Source organism: Mustela nivalis (assembly GCF_964662115.1).
Source record: "Mustela nivalis genome assembly, chromosome: 5".
Lineage (NCBI taxonomy): Eukaryota > Metazoa > Chordata > Mammalia > Carnivora > Mustelidae > Mustela > Mustela nivalis.
Genome location: NC_139024.1, coordinates 15,476,469 through 15,496,875, shown reverse-complemented (window position 1 = coordinate 15,496,875; position 20,407 = coordinate 15,476,469). Strand labels below are relative to the sequence as shown.

The 20,407-nt window shown below is 45.1% G+C and overlaps 1 protein-coding gene and 1 long non-coding RNA gene across 2 annotated transcripts in view; one reads left to right on the top strand and one right to left on the bottom strand.

Moving 5' to 3' along the window:
- The window catches only part of MTHFD1L (methylenetetrahydrofolate dehydrogenase (NADP+ dependent) 1 like), a 182,838-nt gene that overhangs the window by 106,308 nt on the left and 56,123 nt on the right, over positions 1–20,407 (top strand). Inside the window, exons 21-24 of the mRNA XM_082730105.1 lie at positions 371–510; positions 5,671–5,712; positions 6,529–6,629; positions 7,179–7,356. Of these exons, the coding sequence (XP_082586231.1) occupies positions 371–510; positions 5,671–5,712; positions 6,529–6,629; positions 7,179–7,356 (461 nt within the window). The remainder of the gene's footprint in view (positions 1–370; positions 511–5,670; positions 5,713–6,528; positions 6,630–7,178; positions 7,357–20,407) is intronic.
- On the bottom strand, positions 4,681–14,280 carry LOC309864514. The gene is made up of 3 exons (XR_014311585.1): positions 13,989–14,280; positions 12,317–12,447; positions 4,681–7,732 (listed from the first exon to the last, which is right to left on the bottom strand). It is a non-coding gene; the product is annotated as an uncharacterized lncRNA (long non-coding RNA).

Sequence of the window (20,407 nt, the reverse complement as noted above, 5' to 3'; positions counted from 1 at the left end):
TGCTAACGGTGTCCTTTGATACAATCTGGAGCAGAATTAAAAAGTTGACAGTCCCATCTGTGGTAAATGCTTTGCTTTGGGTGGCCATAGCGGAAGAAGAATCTTGCCCTTGGCAATGAATCCTTAAAGCATGGTAGCCTAAAGCAGAGTGGAGAGCCATCTTTTTAGAGAGCGTAGGGAAGTGGAAGGTTTTCTCTGCCTACGGGAGAATCATTTTACCGTTGCATAGGAACAAGATGGAATGCAGGGGGGCAGCCTGGAGGTGGTGGCCACTTCAGCTGTCCTTTGAACCAGAGTCATACCTGCGACTGCCAAAACCTGCCCTTGTTTTGAGAAGCTGATAGCAAGTTTCCACCTTGATTCCCCACAGTAACTGAAGCTGGCTTTGGTGCTGATATCGGGATGGAGAAATTTTTCAACATCAAGTGCCGAGCGTCTGGCCTGGTGCCCAACGCGGTCGTGCTGGTGGCGACGGTGCGAGCTCTGAAGATGCACGGAGGCGGGCCGAGCGTAAGTCCCCTGCTTCCTTCCCAGTAAAACACGTTTTAAAATTCAGATGAAGCAGGATTCCGCTTCAGACCTGCGCCATAGCTGTGGTATTTTTATATGTCTCCTTTTTTACAAATCACCCTTGTAAGGCTCTGGCCTTACATTTGGTAAATTCAAGTAAACGGGGACTCTCACACAGTCATTTCAAAGCAGTATTTTGGGAAGGAGCAGAATGTGACCACCTTTTAGGCCTAGATTTATACCTGAAACTCGGGTCAACATTTTATAATCTCATGGTGACGGGAGGCTGGAAGCTCTTGTTCCTGAGCAGAGAACATAAGGATTAGAGTGATTTCTTTTGTGAGTGAGGTTCTATTGTTAGTGTTCGTACACACAGTTTTTTTGGTTCACTACACTGTCTCATCAGATTTCCTCCAGAACCATTTTCCTTCTGTTTCTGCTTATTCTGATTTCATTTTATAGCTCTGTTATGACACTGAATTATTTCTAAAAGAGCTTTGCTTGGAAAAGACACCCTGTTTTAACTTTTTTTTACAGACTTTTGATATTAACCTGCCTTATATACATAATTCACACACATTTGAAAGAAAATTTTTTTCTTTTTTCATTTTTAGTTTTTTTTTTTTTTTCAAAGAGAGCATAAGAAATAACATACTTCAACTGAGTAACATACTTCATCTTTGAAATAAAATTAAGTTGGAGTGTCGTTATTATTTATACTGTTGTTACATTAGACAAACTACCAAATCGGATTGCTTCATTGGTAATGCTATGTATACAAAAGTCACATAATTAGTGATTATTACATAGCAGGAACAAGTAACAATTCATCATCATGAAATACGTCTCTGATGGGCATTGTATAATCATTTTAGCAATTCTTTGTCCTAGGAGAGTCTGACGCTATTTTATGCCATTTAATAGAGAAGGGATTTGAGGTTCAGCCACTTCGGAGAATGTGAGCAGTGTGACCAGACCGAGAGCCAGATCTGAAGTCTGAGGTTTAGATCCAAATTCCTTTCTCTGTCCACCAGGCAGAGCTGAGCGTTAATGAAGGGTAAACATTGAATCCCAAATCCACCCGTAATAACGAACACTTCAGTAGTTCATTGTCGACTAAAGCTTCATCATTAATTCAAATGTAAGATTGACAAAATGTGTATTATTAAGCAGTCGATCATGAGAAATTCTGAGTTTGATCCAAACACCATTTGTTGCTACAATGACTCCTGAAGCTCAGATTTTGAATCTGTATACCAATTTCCATATTCAAAAAACTATTCTTGCTTCCATACAATGCATTTGAAATTCTCCCTCACTGTTTTGCACCCCGAATGTTCTAAAACCAAAGCGTTTTGGTACTGGAAAGGGCTTAGAGATTGAGTCTGGCTCAGTCCTTGTAAAGATGAAATGACTAAACTAAGAGGAAGACTCACTGATTTGCTTCGTATCATCCATCTTCTTAGGGGACTAACCAGACTCAAGGTCTCTTGAGTTCTAATCGAGTGTTTTTCCTTACTCTCCTATCTGTCTCATTAAAAATTCTCTACATGATGTATAATCCTGTTTTAGTTCATCTTAATGTATGAGCTTGTTTTATAGTGGTTGCTTTTCCCTCTTTTGTATGCCTTCTACTTCACATCTTGTTTCCGGCCCAGTGATTGTAACAGGACTCACAAGGGGTAGGCACAGATCTGGGCAGAGGACGATAAAAAGAAAGGATCAGGAAGCCTGGCACAGCTTAGTATCCCTCTCCCCTAAACTCCAGAAGAGCCTTCCCCAATGCACTGTTTTATGACTCTCTGCGTGTGTGTCTCTCTTCTCTACTCTGCTGAATTCCTTGAGATAAGGGACTATGTCTTATTAATGTGTGTATCCCTAATGCCTGGCAGAGTCTGTATCCAGGAAATGTTTTCAACAACTAAATAATAAATGAACTTTCATCTTCTTAATCCTATACTCTGTATTATCCATCTCAGTGTCTTTCCTTCGTACTTGAAACAACTCTGTGATAATGTTTTTGATCCATTATAATTTCTACTTCCTTTGGATATCATTACACAAATAACCATAGCGGCCTCTTATGTTTATCCAGCTTGTTTTTTTTCCATAATTTGTGCAGTGGAAAATCCTGTCCTCCTTGAACTTGCCCATTTTAGCCCCAATAATTTTAAATTCATATCCTGTCTTCCAAAGTGCTGACCATTCATGCTGCAGTGTAGAAACTAATATTGTTATACTGATGGATCCTTGATAGCCTTTACAATTAATTCTTTAAATACATTGTATTAAGAACCAATACACTGTGTATCCATGCCAAAAGAGATTTACTGTAAGAAACTGGCTCACACATTGTCAGTCATGGAGGCTGATAAGGCCAAAATCTACAGAGGGGCTCACCAGGCTAGAGCTTTAAGAGGGCTTCTTTCCAGTTCCAGTCCTACTCTAAAGGCAGTCCACTGGAGAATTTCTCTTGCACACAATCTTTTTCTTCTATTAGGGCCTTCAACGGACTGGATACAGACTAGCCACATGAACAACCCACAAAAACACTCTGAATAATGTTGGACCAACTGTCTGCTACCCTGTGGCATGAACTGATACCTGAAATTAGCCATCCTGCCATTGCTACTGCTGTTCATGGACAGGGCAATCACCAGATCTTCTTTTCTTTCTTTTTTTTTTTAATTTTAATAACAAGTTGACCTAGTATTGTTTATTTAAATAGGCCCTCCTCCTGTCTGATCTTTATGCCTACTTGGTGATACATGTGTAGGTCTTTTTCTGGGATCTCTCTTCAGCTCCACCGGTCTGTTTACATATCACTGTGTCTGTGCCACACTGGTAGCCTTTATGGCAAACTCCACACCTGGGTGTTCTGTTTCTGCATGCACGCCTGGCCTGGTATCGGTCCTTTTGGCTTCCATATGTATTTTAGAATCAGCTCATAAACCTCCGTAAAGAATCTTCTCAGCATTTTTACTGGAAGGGCATTGTGCCAAGACGATATTTGATGGGTTGCCATCTAAGATCCTGGGATGCCTCTTCACTGATCTGGGTCTTTTTAAGTGTATTTTAGTAACGACTTACAGTTTATTTAACAAAGGGCTTCTCCATCTTTTTATGGATTTATTACTGTGTACTTTACATTTTTGTATAGTGTAACAGGTTGCTTATGGATTCTTATATACTGTTTTTATATCCACTGCTTTTTAAAATTAAGGTGTAATTGACGCAAAACCTTACATTAGTTTTAAGTGTCAAATAGAATGATTTGACATTTGTGTACATTACAAAAGGATCACAAATCTCATTAGCATCGGTCGCCATGCATAGTTACAAGAATTTTCTTGTAACGAGGGCTTTTATGATCTACTCTCGGGGCGCCCTGGGTGGCTCATTGTTTAAGTGTCTGCCTTCGGCTCAGGTCATGATCTCAGAGTCCTGGGATTGAGCCCATAGCGGGCTCCCTGCTCAGCGGGGAGTCTGCTTCTCCCTCCCTTTGCCCCTCCCCCCTGCCTGTGCACATGGGCTTTCTCTCTCCCTTTCTCTCTATCTCAAATAAATAAAATCTTTAAAAAAAAATCTACTCTCAGCAACTTTCAAGTATGCAGTACAGTATTATTAACTGTAGTCACAGACTATACATTACATCCCTGTGACTTTAAAATTGTCTTCTAAATTGTACTAATTTACCTGTAGACACTTGAGAGTTCCATGTGGTCAATCATGTCTGAAAATAATGACAGTTTTGTTTCTTCCTTTCTAATCTTTGTGCTTTTTTTCTTGTCACTAACCAGGTCTTTCTAGCTGGCAGTGCAGTGTTAGGTAGGAGTGGTAACAGTGGGCCTCCTTTTATTATTATCCTGATCTAAAAGAGAATATATTTAAAACTTCTTAACTGTATACGATTTTTCTACAGGTTTGTAGTGTATGTTTTTTATCCAATTAAGGAAACTGGCTTCTCTTCTTATTTTATCGTTTTTATTCTAAATAAATGTTGAATGACTTTCTTCATCTCTTGAGATGGTATGGTTTTTCTCTTTAATCTATTACTGTTACAAATTATATTACTTACTCAACTTGAGTACTCCATCTTTGAACTGCCCTTGCCACCCCCATGTTGTTGTGAAAAATAGGCCACCCGAAGGGAAGAGTAATGGCAATTACTTTAACATTATTTAGAATTTATTGAGAATGAGGGTACACCTTGTATAAGTCAGGTTTCATTCAAATTAGAAGTCTCATTTTATGCTAGGATAATGGGCACCAGTGAGAAAGTTCTCCATATTGGCTCCAGTTAGAATCACCGGGGGAGTTTCTCAGTGTTACTGATCCTGGGTCTCACTCCCAGAAATCCTGGTTAAATTGGCCTGGGTGGAGCCCAGACAGACATCAGTGTTTCTTAAAAGCTTCCAGTAAGACTCTTAGGTTCAGCTGGGGCTTCCAGTTGTTGGTTTAAAAGCACATTTTGTGCTTTTTAAATGCAGCTTTCTGAAAAGTAACCATGATTTGTTTTTCCTTCAGATCTTTATCAGAGTAAAAAAAAAAATTTTTTTTTAAGCAAAAACAAAGGGGGCAGAATAAATTGGTCAGGATTCCCAGTAACAGTAAATAAATCTTCTTCACTCCAGTGTTTAGTACGATGCCAATTAACCGCCGTTTATTTTTTTAAAGATAAGAAAACCAAGCCTCCAGATTGGCAAACACATTGGCAAGTTGCTGGTTTCCAAGCGAGTTACCCTTGTCAGATCCACTCAAGTCTTTTCAATATATTTGGGCTTTTCAGCGCGCCCAGCCTGCTGGGTGCAGTTCAGTAAAAGGCATGTGCTCTGAGAGTTCCCCACTACCATGGCCATGCCTTTGTGGATGTATTTGGCTTCCATGGAAGTGGGTTCAGGAGATGAATGACAGAAGTGGGGGCCGTGCACCTGCCGGGCGAGCACGGGATTGGAGGTGGGTACAGGTGTGTGGGCAGGAGAAAGGAGGTCCTTCAGCCCCTACAGAAGCAAACACTGCAGTCCAGTAGGGCTCCTTTGCATGCATTTTCCCCAAAGCGGCTAGAAATTCAACCTATCTGGCTACTCTTATATGCGACAAGTATCAGAATAAGCATTCTCATGGGTTTTTTCCCTTCATTTTTGCCCTTTTTTGTCTCAGGTAACTGCTGGGGTCCCGCTAAAGAAAGAGTACACCGAGGAGGTAAGGACAGGTGCCCCGAAGGCATCTGCGCAGAACCGTTTAAATCCAGCAAACCACAGGCTAGCCGCTGGATCTGTCACGAATGATCCCTCCACCAGTGGCCTCTTGAATCACTTCTCTCATGATCCCGGAGGAAACGGGTGGGGGCAAGGGATAAAGTCTATTCAGTTAACTTTCCATTCTCAAGAAATAATGACTATAGGCTTCATGTACGTATTGCTTCCTGCCCTCTGAGCAGCCATTAGAACAGGAGCCCAGTCTCCAGCACAGACACAAACATTCTTCTCGTATTCTTCTGCTGGGGGCGTGGAGGGGTTGGGGAGGGAGGGGAGCTGCCTTTTGGAGCATATACAGTTGGCTCTATCACTCGCTTGAGTTCCTCAACTCTTAGGTAGACTTTGATTTACTGGCAACAGTACCTCTTAGCTCCTACAGGTGGCACCAGGGATTTGAGCCCAGAATGGCTGACCCACACTCCTCACCCTCCCCGGGGCCCTGTGCCCTCCTGTCTACCAACCTACAGAGAGCAGGCTCATTGCTTATGCCCCGGCCAGCAGCCAGCAGCAGGAATAGCCGCCTGGCCCAGTACCCCGGTACACCATTGGACCCGGAAAGCTTTCAGAAATTATTCTGCCTCTGAGCCTGCTCCTTCTGTACGCCCCCTTTTCTTGGAGGAAAACGTGTTTTATGGGCTTGTTTTGTGGCTTCTAGGACAGTAAAGGGAGCGGGATGGAAGCCGAACCTGCCAGAGTGGACTTGCCAGCGTACTTTGGCAGCTTTGGTGGGAGGCGTTCATGGGGGTCTGGTTTCTTCCAGAACATCCAGCTGGTGGCAGACGGCTGCTGTAACCTTCAGAAGCAGATCCAGATTGCTCAGCTCTTCGGGGTCCCTGTTATCGTGGCTCTGAATGTCTTCAAGTAAGTGAAGCCGCTGCTTCGCATGTGGTCCTCTTGCCAGCCGCCCTGTGAACTCTCTGGGTGCCTGGAGGGAGTTTGGTCTTTCGAAGGCTTCATCTGAAACTATATAGAAATACTCTGCTCCTTCTGTCTGTTTGTTGGGGTTGGGTTGGGTCGGTTTCATTTTAGCAGAAGTCTCTCAAATGTTTATGGGAAATGAAATCTGTATAGTGAGTTAACCTTTCCGTGGCTCTTATTTATTTATTTATTTATTTAATTCCACCCAGCTTTTCTGTCTGAAAGACTGTGGATGATCAAAGGGTTACGTTATGGAATTTTCTCAATAAAACCCTTAACAACTTGAAATATCTGAGTCCTGTTGGAGAGGCTTTTCTTCCTCCCCTCAATGCTTTCCTTTAAGTCTGATTTATTTAAACACAACGTAACCACTTTTGATGTTGAAAATATATGCAGTGTTAGGGAGCAAAGTTCTGTATAAACGGTTAGTCTTTCTTTAAAAACATCACTAAATGAATACAGATGCGAAACCGCAAACATTTTCATCACCAGGACCGACACCCGCGCCGAGATTGACTTAGTTTGTGAGCTCGCAAGGAGGGCCGGAGCCTTTGATGCGGTCCCCTGCTATCACTGGTCTGTCGGCGGGAAGGGGTCCGTGGAGCTGGCTCGGGCTGTGAGGGACGCCGCCAGCAAGGGCAGCCGCTTCCGGTTCCTGTATGACGTTCAGGTAAGCTCAGAGGCCGTGAGAGCGGCGTTGCCTGTGCGTGGGGCAAGTGCGGAGAATTTGGTAGCATTCATCCTGTTTATTGGCCACAGCCACCCTCCAGATATGGAAGCTGCAGGGGAAGGGGGTTGAGCCACCTGCCCAACACTGGTGGCCAAGGACACAAGCTCTCCTTGCCCCAGGACCTGAGCTCTCAAAGCTCCGCTCTACTCTCCAGGAGCAGGCCTCAGCAAGGAGGGCTTTGGGGAACAGGGTTGGACAGCTAACGCATTCAGGGCTTGGTCTTCGGAGCGACTTCTTAAGGCTTGTGAAATCAGGAGCAGTGTTTTCCTCGTCCATTTCTGCCATGGTTCTCGTCTTTCACTGTGGTTTTCTGGAGCTGTATGTATGGTATTTATAATATACGTTTAGTTGTAGAATACACGTGACCTGTCACTCAGCATCTCTGCCGTGTTGGGGTGTACGGCTCAGTAGCGTTAAGTACGTTCACATTGGGGTGCAACCCCCTCCCCCATCTCCAGAGCTCCTTGCAGAGCCTAAACTCTACGCCCGTTAAACCCCAGCCCCCCATTGCTGCGCCCCACCGCCACCCCCACCCCTGGTAGCCAGCCTTCCACTTTCTGTCTCTGTGAGTCTGACTGGTCTGTGTATCTCATATAAGTGAAACCATCCAGTTCTTGTCTTTTTCATGATGGGCTTATTCTCCATCTCGGTCCTTTCATGCTGCTGGAAGAAACAGCTCAGACAGGGTCGCCAGTGAACAGCAGAAGTTCATTGCACACAGTTTTGGAGGCTGGGACGTCCAAGGTCAAGGCTTGGGCAGGCGTCTGGTGGGGCTGGTTTCCTCTGTCATGCACCGCCGTCTTCTCATTGTATCCTTGGGTGAAAGAGAAGTGGGGTCTCTAGTTTCTGTTTCAGGGGGGCACTAATCCCATTCATGAGGGTTTCGGTCCCATCACCTCGTCACTCTGAAAGTCCCCATCCTAATTCCATCAACTTAGTTGCCCCCAAAGTCCCCATGTCTCCTAACACTGACCACATTGACAGTCGGTCTTCAGCAGATGAAGGGGGGTGGGGGACAGTGCATGCAAACACTCGGTCTCCGTCATTTGCTCAGAGTAATGTCAGGGTTCACCCGTGGTTTTGCACATCCCTGCCATTGTGTGTGTAGGTTACATTTTGTCGATTCACTCACCCACCAGTGGCCATTTTGACTAACTATGCTTCTTGACTTATAAAAAATGCTGCTGTGAACATGTGTATAAAAATATCTCTTTAAGAGTCTGCTTTCAGTCCTTGGGGTCATCCACCCAGAAGTAGAGTTGGTCGATCGGCTAATGCGTTTTTAAACAGCTGCGTAAGGAGCCTTCAGTCAGAGGATCTGAACCTCCCAGGACCTCCCTCTGTTCATCTCGGCCCCCGCCTGCACCTCTATTTCAAATTCTTGCAGCTCCAGCTCTGGCTGCTGGATTTGTCCCCATCGACAGCCCGTGACTGTCAGAGCGCTCAGCATTTAAGCCGGTGGCTGCTTCTCCCAGTCCTTCATCCCTCGCACACCCTGTGGGTCTCTCAGATGTCACGGACGTTAACATCGCTCCTCCTTCCAGCTCAGATGCATAAACCAACAGCATAGGGGCACGGAGGACAAGCGGCATTATCGGCGTTCAGAGTCCTGTCATCCAGCAGCTTGACATTAGTCTTCTTGCTAAGCCTCACGCTCCCCGAGGGCTCGCTGGGTGCCACGCGTGGGGGCACCTCGTGCTTGTTAGCTGCTCTCACCTCGACATCCGTGTTGAGTAGGAACTGATGGTATTCGCCCCATTTATACATCCAGAAACTAGAGTCAAATGATGTTGCCCAACTGCCCAGTGTCCCGTACCCTGAAAGACGCAGAGCTGGGAGTCTCTGGAAGGACGGAGGTGATCACCCTGCTCTGTTTTTCAGAATTCAGCCTGTGTTCGAAAGCAGGGGTCAGGGTGAGGGAACGACTCCTTGACGGGGGGGGACCTGCCCACAGAGGAAGGACGGTGGTGACAGGCACAGGATCCGTACGAAGTGAGGGGCGCTGTGGGCATTCCGTAAATGTATGTGAGTGCAGGAATTTCAGGACTCAATCGGGGATGGGTAGACCGCAGCAGGTTTACCATGTGGAAGGACCATGTCATGAACAAGAGACAGGCGTGTTCTGGGTTATAGGGTGCAGGGAAGAGGGGTGAGGATCCGTACAGGGAGGAGACCTGGGTTCTACATAAAGAAAAAATGGTCTCGCTGGAAGGAGTTCGTTCTCTGACCCTGAAGAAGGAAGCAGATGCTAGATGCGCCTGAGCAGTGGGCGTTCCCAGAGGGACCATCCCGTGGGGGCCAGCCGGGATCCTCCGTGCTCCTTTCCAGGGCTTTCTGCCCTGGCGAGTCTGCCTGGTGGTCTGCAGTGCCTGTCCCCACCCTGGGCCCTCTTCACACAAATCACCATCGGGGCCTCGCTCTCTCTGGCCTGCTCTCGGAGCCTCCGACCATTGCCGACTGACGTGGAACTAGCCCACTCTGAGAGGCAAAGGCAGTTTCTGAATGAAGGATTTCACAAAGTAGGGCTTTTTTTCTTTTTCTTTTTTTTTCCTTTTCTCTTTTCTTTTCTTTTTCGTTTCTTTTCTTTTCTTTTTTTTTTTTTTTTTTTTTTTAAGATTTTATTTATTTGACAGAGATCACAAGCAGGCAGAGAGAGGAGGAAGCAGCCTCCCCGCTAAGCAGAGAGCCCGGTGCAAGGCTTGATCCCAGAACCCTGAGATCATGGCCTGAGCTGAAGGCAGGGGCTTCAACCCACTGAGCCACCCAGGTGCCCCAGAAGGGCTTTTTTAAAGGAAACCTTCCCAAGTCAAAAGAAAGTGGGTTAACAGAAGTATTTCTGAGTTACACTGTCTCACACAGGCACTACCCCAAAAATGAATCCCTTTCCTTTCCAGTATTTTAATTTTCTTTCTGAATTCCCATCCACATGGAGATAATGCTGTTAAAATGTCTGCTTTCCAATAAATAGGGGAGAAATTTATTATACTGTGGACTAAAGTCCTGCATTTGCTAGGATTCTTGCCTCTTTGGCAGCATACTCTTCTCCCTTTTCTTATAACACAGAAATTAGATGTGGATCGTATAATTATTTATTAGAGAACCAACAGCATCTCAGCATATCACTGCACAACAAGAAGAATGATTGCTTCACTGTGTATTGCCTCCCTAAGAGATGTGTTCCTCACATTGGCAAGAAGATTTTAGATAATAGAAGACCATTTAGAATCTTGTCTAGAAATCGGTATTCCTTGGTGTGCAGTCCGTAACACAGCTCAAACGTTTCTTCCCTCGCTATTTCTTATATCGTGTTGGCGAACCTTTACAGACTAACTCATGGTTTTCCTGAAACTCCTCAATCCTTCCACGCTTGGCAGGTTGATATGTGTGGGCTTGCCCTACAGGAAAAAAGAAATACTAAAGTACTTTGGATAAATCACCCCGCTGCCTTCACTTCTCAGTGCAGACTGGACTTCTGTGGGCCCTCTGCCATCTCCCCGGACTATGTTCCTCCAAGAACGCATTCCCTGCAGGCCTGATGGCATCCTGTTTCTGCCCTGGATCTGTGTTACTGAAGAAGGTCACCTGAGACCACGTGGAGGCATCTGACATAGCGCAGGAGCAGAGGACGTGATGCTTTCGTGTGGAAAGTAGGAATCATCTCAAAGCCCCATTGGAAGGAGGAACAGTTAGAGAGGAGAAGAAACACTTGACCTCAGAGATACTGTGGGGTGGGCCAACCCCCAGGGTGAGAGGCTTGATGGTGAGGAGCCCAGAGTTGAAGCAGGAAAGAGGCTGTTCTGGCGTGGTGGGCTTCCATGCTGAACTTGACAGAAAATGGAGTTAAGCAACCATTGTTCTTCAGACAACATTTCTGAACATCTTTTATCAGAGTAGCTTCTTTTTATTTTTTTTTTTTTTTAAGATTTTACCTTTAGGGGCGCCTGCGTATCTCAGTCGGGTAAACATTTGCCTTTGGCTTAGGTCATGATCCCAGGGGTTCTGGGATCGAGTCCCGCATCAGGCTCCCTGCTTAGCGGGGGATGTGCTTCCCCCGCTCCCTCTGCCCCTCCCCATCCCCCACTAGTGCTCACTCTCTCTCAAAAAGGATAAAGTATTTTATTTTTAGATAATCTGCACCCCCAATGCAGGGCTTTAATTCACAACCCCAAGATTAAGAGGTGCCCCCAGAGTCACCTCTAATTCAAGAGTAGAAAACTTTTTTTTTTTTTTTTTAAGTAGGCAACTTTTGATTATGGAACTGGGGGAAGCTGGTGATAAATTCTGAAAATAACTTTTTGAAACAGGGAATAAGAAGGGCACCTGGCTGGCTCAGTCAGTGGAGCATGTAACTCTTGATCTCAGGGGTTGTGGGTTTGAGCCCCACGTTGGATGTAGAGATTACTTAAAGATAATTTTTTTAAATTTTTAATAAAAAATAAAACGGGAGTGCCTGGGTGGCTCAGTGGGTTAAAGCCTCTGCCTTTGGCTCAGGTCATGTCCTGGGATCGAGCCCTGCATTGGGCTTTCTGCTCAGCAGGGAGCCTGTTTCCCTTCCTCTCTCTCTGCCTGCCTGCCTGTCTGCCTGCTTGTGATCTCTGTCTGTCAAATAAATAAATAAAATCTAAAAAAATAAACTAATAAAACAGGGAATAAGATGCAGTGGCCTAATTGCTTAAAGGAAATGTATCTGGTGAGAATAAGTATGTTTAAGCTTAATAAGTTCCTAAGGTTTCCTTACGACCCTTTGGGATGATCACACTCCCCCAGAAGTCATTTTCTCTGTAACTTTCCCTTTTGTAGTGGGACTTTTGACAGTTAAATCTTTATCATTGACCCATATAATTGCTCCATTCCCACAAGCACATAGGAAAATAGTAGCAGAAAGAAAAATGAATCTTACGGTTTATTAGCGTTCAGATCCCTGTTCCGTGCATTATTCCAAGCACATCTCACCCAGTGCCTTGGGGTGTGTGGTCTCCATGTTTCAAACGCCTGGAGAAGGTGAGGGACTTGCCCCGAAACAAATGGGCACTTGATGGAAGGAAAAACATACTATAGTTAAAAGAAAAAAGGAGGTCATGGAGAATTAAGTTTAAATCTTGCCTGGGCCTCCTGTGGTGGATATTGATTTGAGCAAGCTGACTCCTCCCCCTGAGCCTCAGCCTCTTTATCTAGAAAACCCTGTCGGTTACTGACACCAACGGCCCCAAGTGGCTGTGAGGACTAAATGGAAAGCCTCAGAGTAGAATGCAGGAACATAAGAAGTAGGCAGTCCAGGTTAGCGGTCCCTTTCTCTTCACTTTCACTTCCGGAGAAAACTTCCTGAATTGACCTTCAGGAATTGTCTTGTAGGGGCGCCTGGGTGGCTCCGTGGGTTAAAGCCTCTGCCTTTGGGATCAAGCCCCACATTAGGCTCTCTGCTCCGTAGGGAGCCTGCTCCCCCCGCCCCCGCCTGCCTCTCTGCCTAATTGTGATCTCTGTCAGTCAAATAAATCAATAAAACCTTAAAAAAAAAAAATTGTCTTGTAACGCAGGTGACTGTGTTAGCCTCTAGAATTGGTTTCCTGGTCACGTGGGTTGAAACCAGGAATTAGAAGCCAAGTTTCCTCTTGTACCGAGAAATAAAAGGCGCCAAATTAAAGGAAGATGACCAGCATTCTCTCTGCATTAGGACTGAGAGCCATTAGTGATAGAGTAAAAAGTCAGTCACTTGTGCAAAGGCTCTGGGGCCCGGAAAGTCAGCTTGGAAATCCGACTCTGACTCGTGTTTGTGAAATCAGGAGTGAATGTTGAAAATCATCTTCATATCCTTCCTCTAACCTTGACAGTGAGAGAGGATAGTGTTTGTTTTTATTAAAAGGTCTTTCCTGTGCTTTGTGTGAAGCCACTCTCTTGATCGCAGCGGGGACTGGACGGAGGGAGATCAAAACAGACCAGCCCGGCCAGGAGAGAGGACTGAGCCCAGCGCGGCCAGCGTCCCTGATCTCTGAGTGTGTTTGGGGGACTTTGCTCTCCTGCTGATCTGTTTGAGGCAGGGGGCTTCGGGGGCGGTGTTTAGGTTGGCTGTTGAGGAATTTTTTTCTGTTTCTTTATGATTCAAACTGAGACATGCGTCAGTTCTTATGGTGGTTTTGTGAGCTCTCTTTCAATCGGCCTACAGGCGTTTGCAACTAGAGTCTCAAATTTGAAATAAATAAATAAAGATAAGTATAAATACTTCTATATGTGTACATAGAATTTTTTAAATTGTGGTACAAATATATATAATGTGAGATTTCCCCCTTTTAACCATTTTCTAAACATACAGTTCTGGGGCATTAAGTGCACTCACATTGTGTATATAGTTTCTAATTGATGGGATATTAAAACTGAAAATGATATGTATGTTCTGTATGTCTTCTATATTTCCCAGTAATTGGGAAAAAACCACTGTTAGGGAGAAGGGATGTGCTTTTTGTTTGTTTGTTTGTTTGTTTGTCTGTTTGGGGTTTTTGCCCCGTCCTTGTACCATTATCTCCCCCTCTCAGGCCTCTTGACCTCCTACGGCTCCTTCCTCCCTTTCTCAGACTTACCCTCGGCAGGCCTGCTCCCACTGACATGTTCAGCTCTCTCCCCTTGCTGTGCAACAGAATGTTTGGAGTGTTCTGTAGAAAGCGGCCCCTTCTGTTTTCCAGACAGTTGGGCATCTCATTCAGAAATCCTACACTGTCTTGCGTTCTGCTTTCTCTGAGGATCGAGCACCGGTCTTAGAACCCAGGCTTCTTCAAGCCCATCGTCAGCCTCTTGTCCCTGGCGTCCTTTCCACGATTCATTCAGCTGCAAATTCCCCCATGGCCTCCCCTTAACCAAACCACCCCTTTCTGCAGACACCCCTCAGATCTCCGTCAAACCAAGATTCCGTTTCAGCCCTGGCTTCTGTGTTTCCTGTCAGATCTCATCTGGCCTGCAGTGTCTCACGTACCCCGTCCGCCCACGGGCTGCCTCACTCCTCGGTACCTGGTAGCTTTCATCAGACCAGAGCCTGTGGTTAGAACCATCCCGGCTTCCTCAACGCATCCTGCTCCGCCCCACGTGGTTCCAGCAGAGCATGTCCCAGCTTTGTTGCCTGGAGGCTAGAAATAGCACCTGATGGGAAAGGAAGGGTGGCCTCTATCTCTTTCAGCTGGGCATTCCACAAGGATTCCTGTAATTTCATTTAAATGCTCTCTTCTAACATGAAACGTGACACGTCACCAAGATCGAAGTTTCCAGAAATGCATTCTTGGCTCTAAAATCACAGGCCGATTAAGAAAGGCTCAGGGATTCTACAATGGCCTCTCAGTGTCCCTCCACATGTTAGCCAGCCATATTCTGCCACCACTATATCTGTTCCCTGGACATTCAGACGTAAATTTAGGTGACAGGATCCATCTCCACTTAAGGAATGTTACTTGATATTATCACAGATAGTATCCTTAAAGGTACCACATACAACATACCACCTCAAAAGAGACACCTACTGTAGGATTTTTTAGGAAAAACAACATATGGACTTTCAGTCACTCCAGTATTAGAGAGTTTGGGGACTTGTTTAGTAATCATTCTTTATCAAAAAAATGATTTCTGTTTCCTTTCATCGTAAGTACAGTTGACCCTCGAACAACACAGGTTTGAACCTTCTGGCTCCACTCATGCAGATCTTTTCCAGTAAATACAGCAGAGTTCTGTAAATGTATTTTCTTCTTTTCTTTCTTTAAAGATTTTTTTTTTTTATTTGACAGAGAGAGACATAGCGAGAGAGGGCACACAAGCAGGGGGAGTGGGGGAGGGAGATCTCAGCAGACTTCCCACCAAGCAGGGAGCCCGATGCAGGGTTCGATCCCAGGCCCCTAGGATCATGCATGACCTAAGCTAAAGGCAGACGCTTAATGACTGAGCCACCCAGGCGCCCCTGTATTTTCTTCTTATGATTTTCTTAATAACATTGTCTCTTCTCTAGCTTACTTTGTTGTAAGAATACAGTGTGTAACACACGGAACCTAGACAATACATGTTAATCAGCTATTTTATGGACTAAGCTTCTGGTCATCAGTAAGCAATTAGTCATTAAGTTTGGGGGAAGGGGCAGGAGTCAAAAGTTATTAATGGGTTTTTGACTGTGGGACGAGGGCGATTAGTGTCCCAACTCTCACCGTGCTTAAAGGTCACCTGTATTGTCCTGTGCCCTTCAGTGAGATTTTTACACCCAGAGTTTTTTTCTTTGGAAGCACATCTCCAGGAGATCCAAGAGGGAAATTCTGACTCCTGCTGAACAGCCAAGAAAAAGAGACACTTGTAAAAACAAGGGCTCCTTGCATGTGCAAATAGAACCGAAACCACACCTCGTATTCATTTGTACTAATCTCCTAACACTTTGAGGTTTATAAGCAAGGTTTGCGGAAAGAGAACCAACACATGTGCCATAAAATCACCGTGTGTGTTAGTTGGCAAAGCCACATGCTCAGACCCCATTCATTCCTTCCTCACTTGGGTCACAATCACGTTTCTGATGTCCCTTTCTTTTTTTTCTTTTTTTTCTTTTTTTTTTTTAATTTTATTTATTTGACAGAGAGATCACAAGTAGTCAGAGAGGCAGGCAGAGAAAGAGAGAGGAGGAAGCAGGCTCCCCGCTGAGCAGAGAGCCCGATGCGGGGCTCGATCCCAGGACCCCGGGATCATGACCTGAGCCGAAGGCAGAGGCTTTAACCCACTGAGCCACCCAGGCGCCCCTCTGATGTCCCTTTCTTGACATTGCTGTTCCGTTCTGAGAATATACGGATCACCCATGTGGATTCCTCAGGGTCATCGTTTGACACAGACAAATAGAGACTGTTTGGTGATAGACATTTTCTCCTTTCCCGGACCCCAGCTATATCCACCACACACCCCGGTTGCCTTAGGAGAACGAAGTTCCTCTGGGAGTCTTCTAGACTAACCTGTCCCCCTGAGCCAAGGAGCCAGCCGGGACAGCTGCTCAGTGAGCAGACTCGCGGAAGGCGGCATGTACACCTTTAGTAGCTCAGACGTGCTGGTTTTCAGCCAGGGACAAGCTTTCTCGAAGACACAGAGGTCTGCTCTCAGTACAAGCACTGGTCCCGTGACACCAAGGTCTGTTGCAAGGAGCCCCTGATACCTCGTGTGCACTCAGGGTAACTGAACATCGATGGTTTCACATTACACTCTCATTCGAAGTACCAGAAAGGCTGTTGACTTGTAGATCATTTAAAATTCATGCCTCATTTAAAATACAAAATATGGGGGTGCCTGGGTGACTCAGTAGGTTAAAGCCTCTGCCTTCAGCTCAGGTCATGATCCCAGGGTCCTGGGATCAAGCCCCACATCGGGCTCTCTGCTCAGCAGGGAGCCTGCTTCCCCCTCTCTCTCTGCGGGCCTCGCTGCCTACTTATGATCTCTGTCTGTCAAATAAATAAATAAAATCTTCAAAAAAAAATACAAAATATGAATTGACATAATTACTGAGTCCAGAGATTTCTGTTCAGCCAACACATTTATTCATTGATCCTTCTCTTTAAACATACTTTGGGCTTTTGGAATACATTTTGCTGGTATCACAGCATAGGATCACTTAATTTTTAAGTTTTTACTTAAATTCCAGGTGGTTAATAGACAGTGTAATATTAGTTTCAGATGTGTTCAGTGATTCAGCCCTTCTGTACAACATCCCGTGCTCGTCACGACAAATGCGCTCCTTAATCCCCAGGATGGCTTAACATACGACTTCCGGTCTATGGCCTTGGTAAAACAATAGAACATTCCGTGCGGCTCCAGAAGAAACAACAATGTGTTCCAGTCCTTCAACAGTCGTGGGCTTAAGAAACTCTAGAGTTTTGATAGAGTATTTATTGTTTAACGATTTCATGGGTCTTCTAAGAGACCCTCTGGGCTGCTGACTTTAGAACTTGACCTCCAAGTAAAATGAGATGCCACTATATTGTAATACCTTCACACTTCATTTCCTTTGATTCTAGAAGCTTCATTTTTAACTCTTTTAAATTTTGTTCTATTTTAGCTTTGTTCGATTGCACTTTCTTTTTTGCATATTCTTCTCATGAAAAAACATTTTAAACATTTTTAAAACATTTTCTGGAATTTGTAGACCAGTTTTATTTCACTAAAATACAGGTTTTCAGTAATTTAATAGAGGCATCTAGGTGGCTTGGTCAGTTAAGTGTCTGCCTGCAGCTCAGGTCATGATCTCAGGGTCCTGGGATCGAGTCCCATGGTTGGGGGGAGGGGTCCCTGCTCAGCAGGAAGTCTGCTTCTCCCTCTCCCCTCCCTCTTCCCCCCAACTCATGCTCTTGCTCACTTTCTCTCTCTCAGATAAAGAGATAAAATCTTTAAAAATAATAATTTAATAATTCTAGCCGGTCTCCTAGGCTTAAGAAAGATCTGCTGTCTAACTTTGACCAACTCCGCTTCTATGAGCCAGGCTCCTCGTAGCTACAAAATGAATATAATTAAGCGTGAGGTCACTACATGCTCCAAGTCCATGTCACTCAGCTGTTTTACAGTGTACCTACTCAGCAGGAGGTTGGCAGCAATGTAACAATTGGTCACAGTTATTTACCAGATCTGTGCTGTCCAGTGCCGTAGCGACTGGTTATAGGTGGTTATTTAAATTAACTAAAATTAAGAATTTATGACCTTGGTGGCACTTGTCACATTTCAACTGCTTAATAGCTGCACAGGGCTGCCAGCTACTAGACCTGAGAAGCATGTATATAGAGCATTCTCACCATCATGGGGGCGCCTGGTGACTCAGTCGGTTAAGTTGCGGCCTTTGGCTCAGGTCATGATCCCAGGGTCCTGGGATCGAGTCCTGCATCAGGCTCCTTGCTTCTCCCTCTCCCTCTGCTACTCCCCCTGCTCATTCTTTCTCTCTGTGTCTCAAATAAAAAATTTTTAAAAAGAGAACAGTCCCACCATCACAGAAAGTTGCCATCAGACACCTCTGTTCCAGAGTGTTTCCATTTCTTAAATATACATTCAAGAGGTCTGGGAGGGAATAAATGTACAATATATTCAGAGTTATGATCTTGGTGAAGATGAAGATTTAACATGACATTAGTTCAAAAATGATCAAAGATATTAGCATCGACACGAGACTTTGTGAAGGGGCTTATTAACATGTTAAGCAATTGTGCATAGTACACAAAGAACAGTCCTATTTCCAGAAGATGCCATGTGCCTTTCCCTTAGTGTAGAGTAACCTTTCCTTTCACTGCTTCTTAAAACCTCTCCTGTCCTTCAGGTGTGACTCGACTACCTCTGTACATGTCAGCAGCTCTTGCTGATTTCCCTGCCGTCCCCTGTGCCGCAGCGTCTTCTGTCTTCCGTGGTAGTGTTTATGCAGAGCTTTATCACACACACGCTTCAGTCACAATTATGTGATGTGTCATTGTCCCCGCCGCGTCCGAAGTACATTGTTTCAGAAGTGCCCAAAGTCCTTCGCCTGTCATAACACCTTGAAAGCACTTGAAGTCAATGTATGTTAGCCATTCGGCAGAGGTTTGTGGAATGCCTGCTGCACGCAGGTCACTCTCCTAGACCTTAGGGATGGGAGGCCAAACGATGTGGTGAACGAAGAAGTTGGTAAATACTTACAGAGTCAGGGAAAGCCAGGAGTGATTAATGCATGGGCATTCATGATTTATTTTACCACTTTGTTTGCTTTCTAACAACTGCCATTTAGAACAAAGCAGTATAAGTGAATATCATGTTCAGATCAAGATCATTAGGGTGAGCTTGGCTCTTCTTTTTTTCTTTAATGATTGCACTTCCCCCCCAAAGTGAGCAGTCCCTTGCCTACGGATATAATATAAATATGTCGTATGCGATGGGAGCTGCCTTATCGGGGCAGTTTTTAACTTTTATATTAAAAACAAAAGATATATTAACCAAGATCATCTTTTTATTTATATTCACTTGTACGCGTGAGTGAAAAAGAAGAATTGCAGTAGCAGTCCGCGAAGGGTTTTGGTCTTGGAATGTCTAGTTGTGTCCACTGATCACTTGATTTATCCAGCACGGGGCTGTAGGACGCACACCGGGCGGTGGGGGGTGCGTCCTCTTAGACTCACGATGGACAGCAGTGCGCCTGCCAGAGCTCTCAGGGGAGCACCCTCATCTTCTCCAGGCAGAGCAAGACTGGGGGCAGGGCATCAAAAGTCTGGAATGACAGGCGGCAGATACAAGTACTTGTTGGGAAGCACGGAGGTCTGGCATCTGAAGGTGAGGAGGAGAAACAAACCACCCAACCAGGACTCATGCAGCCGGTGCTTTTCTGCTCTTCTACACCTTGTGTTTGGGTCATCTGTCATGTTTGGGTGGCGGCAAGTTTCCTCTGGGAATTTTAAAAAACGTAATTACACAGCTCACAAAGTCAGTCTGGCACCTGCTCGAAATTCCCCAAATACTTTCAAATAAACATTAGTCATAGACGAAAAATGTGTATTTCTGAATGCCCAAAAGAATTGGAAGTTGGTGTCAAGGAGGTATTTGTCCTTGTGCTCAATCACAGCGTCATTCCCAGCAGTGAAAAGGTAGGGACAACACAAGTGCCCAGTGGTGGATGAATGGATAAGAAAAAATATGGTGGATGCGTACAATGGAATAGGAAGGAAATTCAGACACAGGCCACCACGTGGATGAACCTTGAATTTCATGCTCACTGAAATAACCCAAATGCAAAAGGACAAATGTTGTCTGATTCCACTTGTATGAGGTCGCCAGCATAGCGAAATTCAGAGAGATGGAAGGTAGATAAGCGGTCTCCAGGAGCTGAGGGCAGGGAACTAGTCAAGTTTGTGTTTAATGGGCAGCGTTTTGGAGAAGGCCATGGAAGATTTCTGCCCCTTGGTTGATAGTCATTCCACCAGCGGGCACTTGGTCCAATACCTGTTCGCAAACAGTAAATCCACTAACTGCATGACGCCTCTGTATGTTCTCTGCA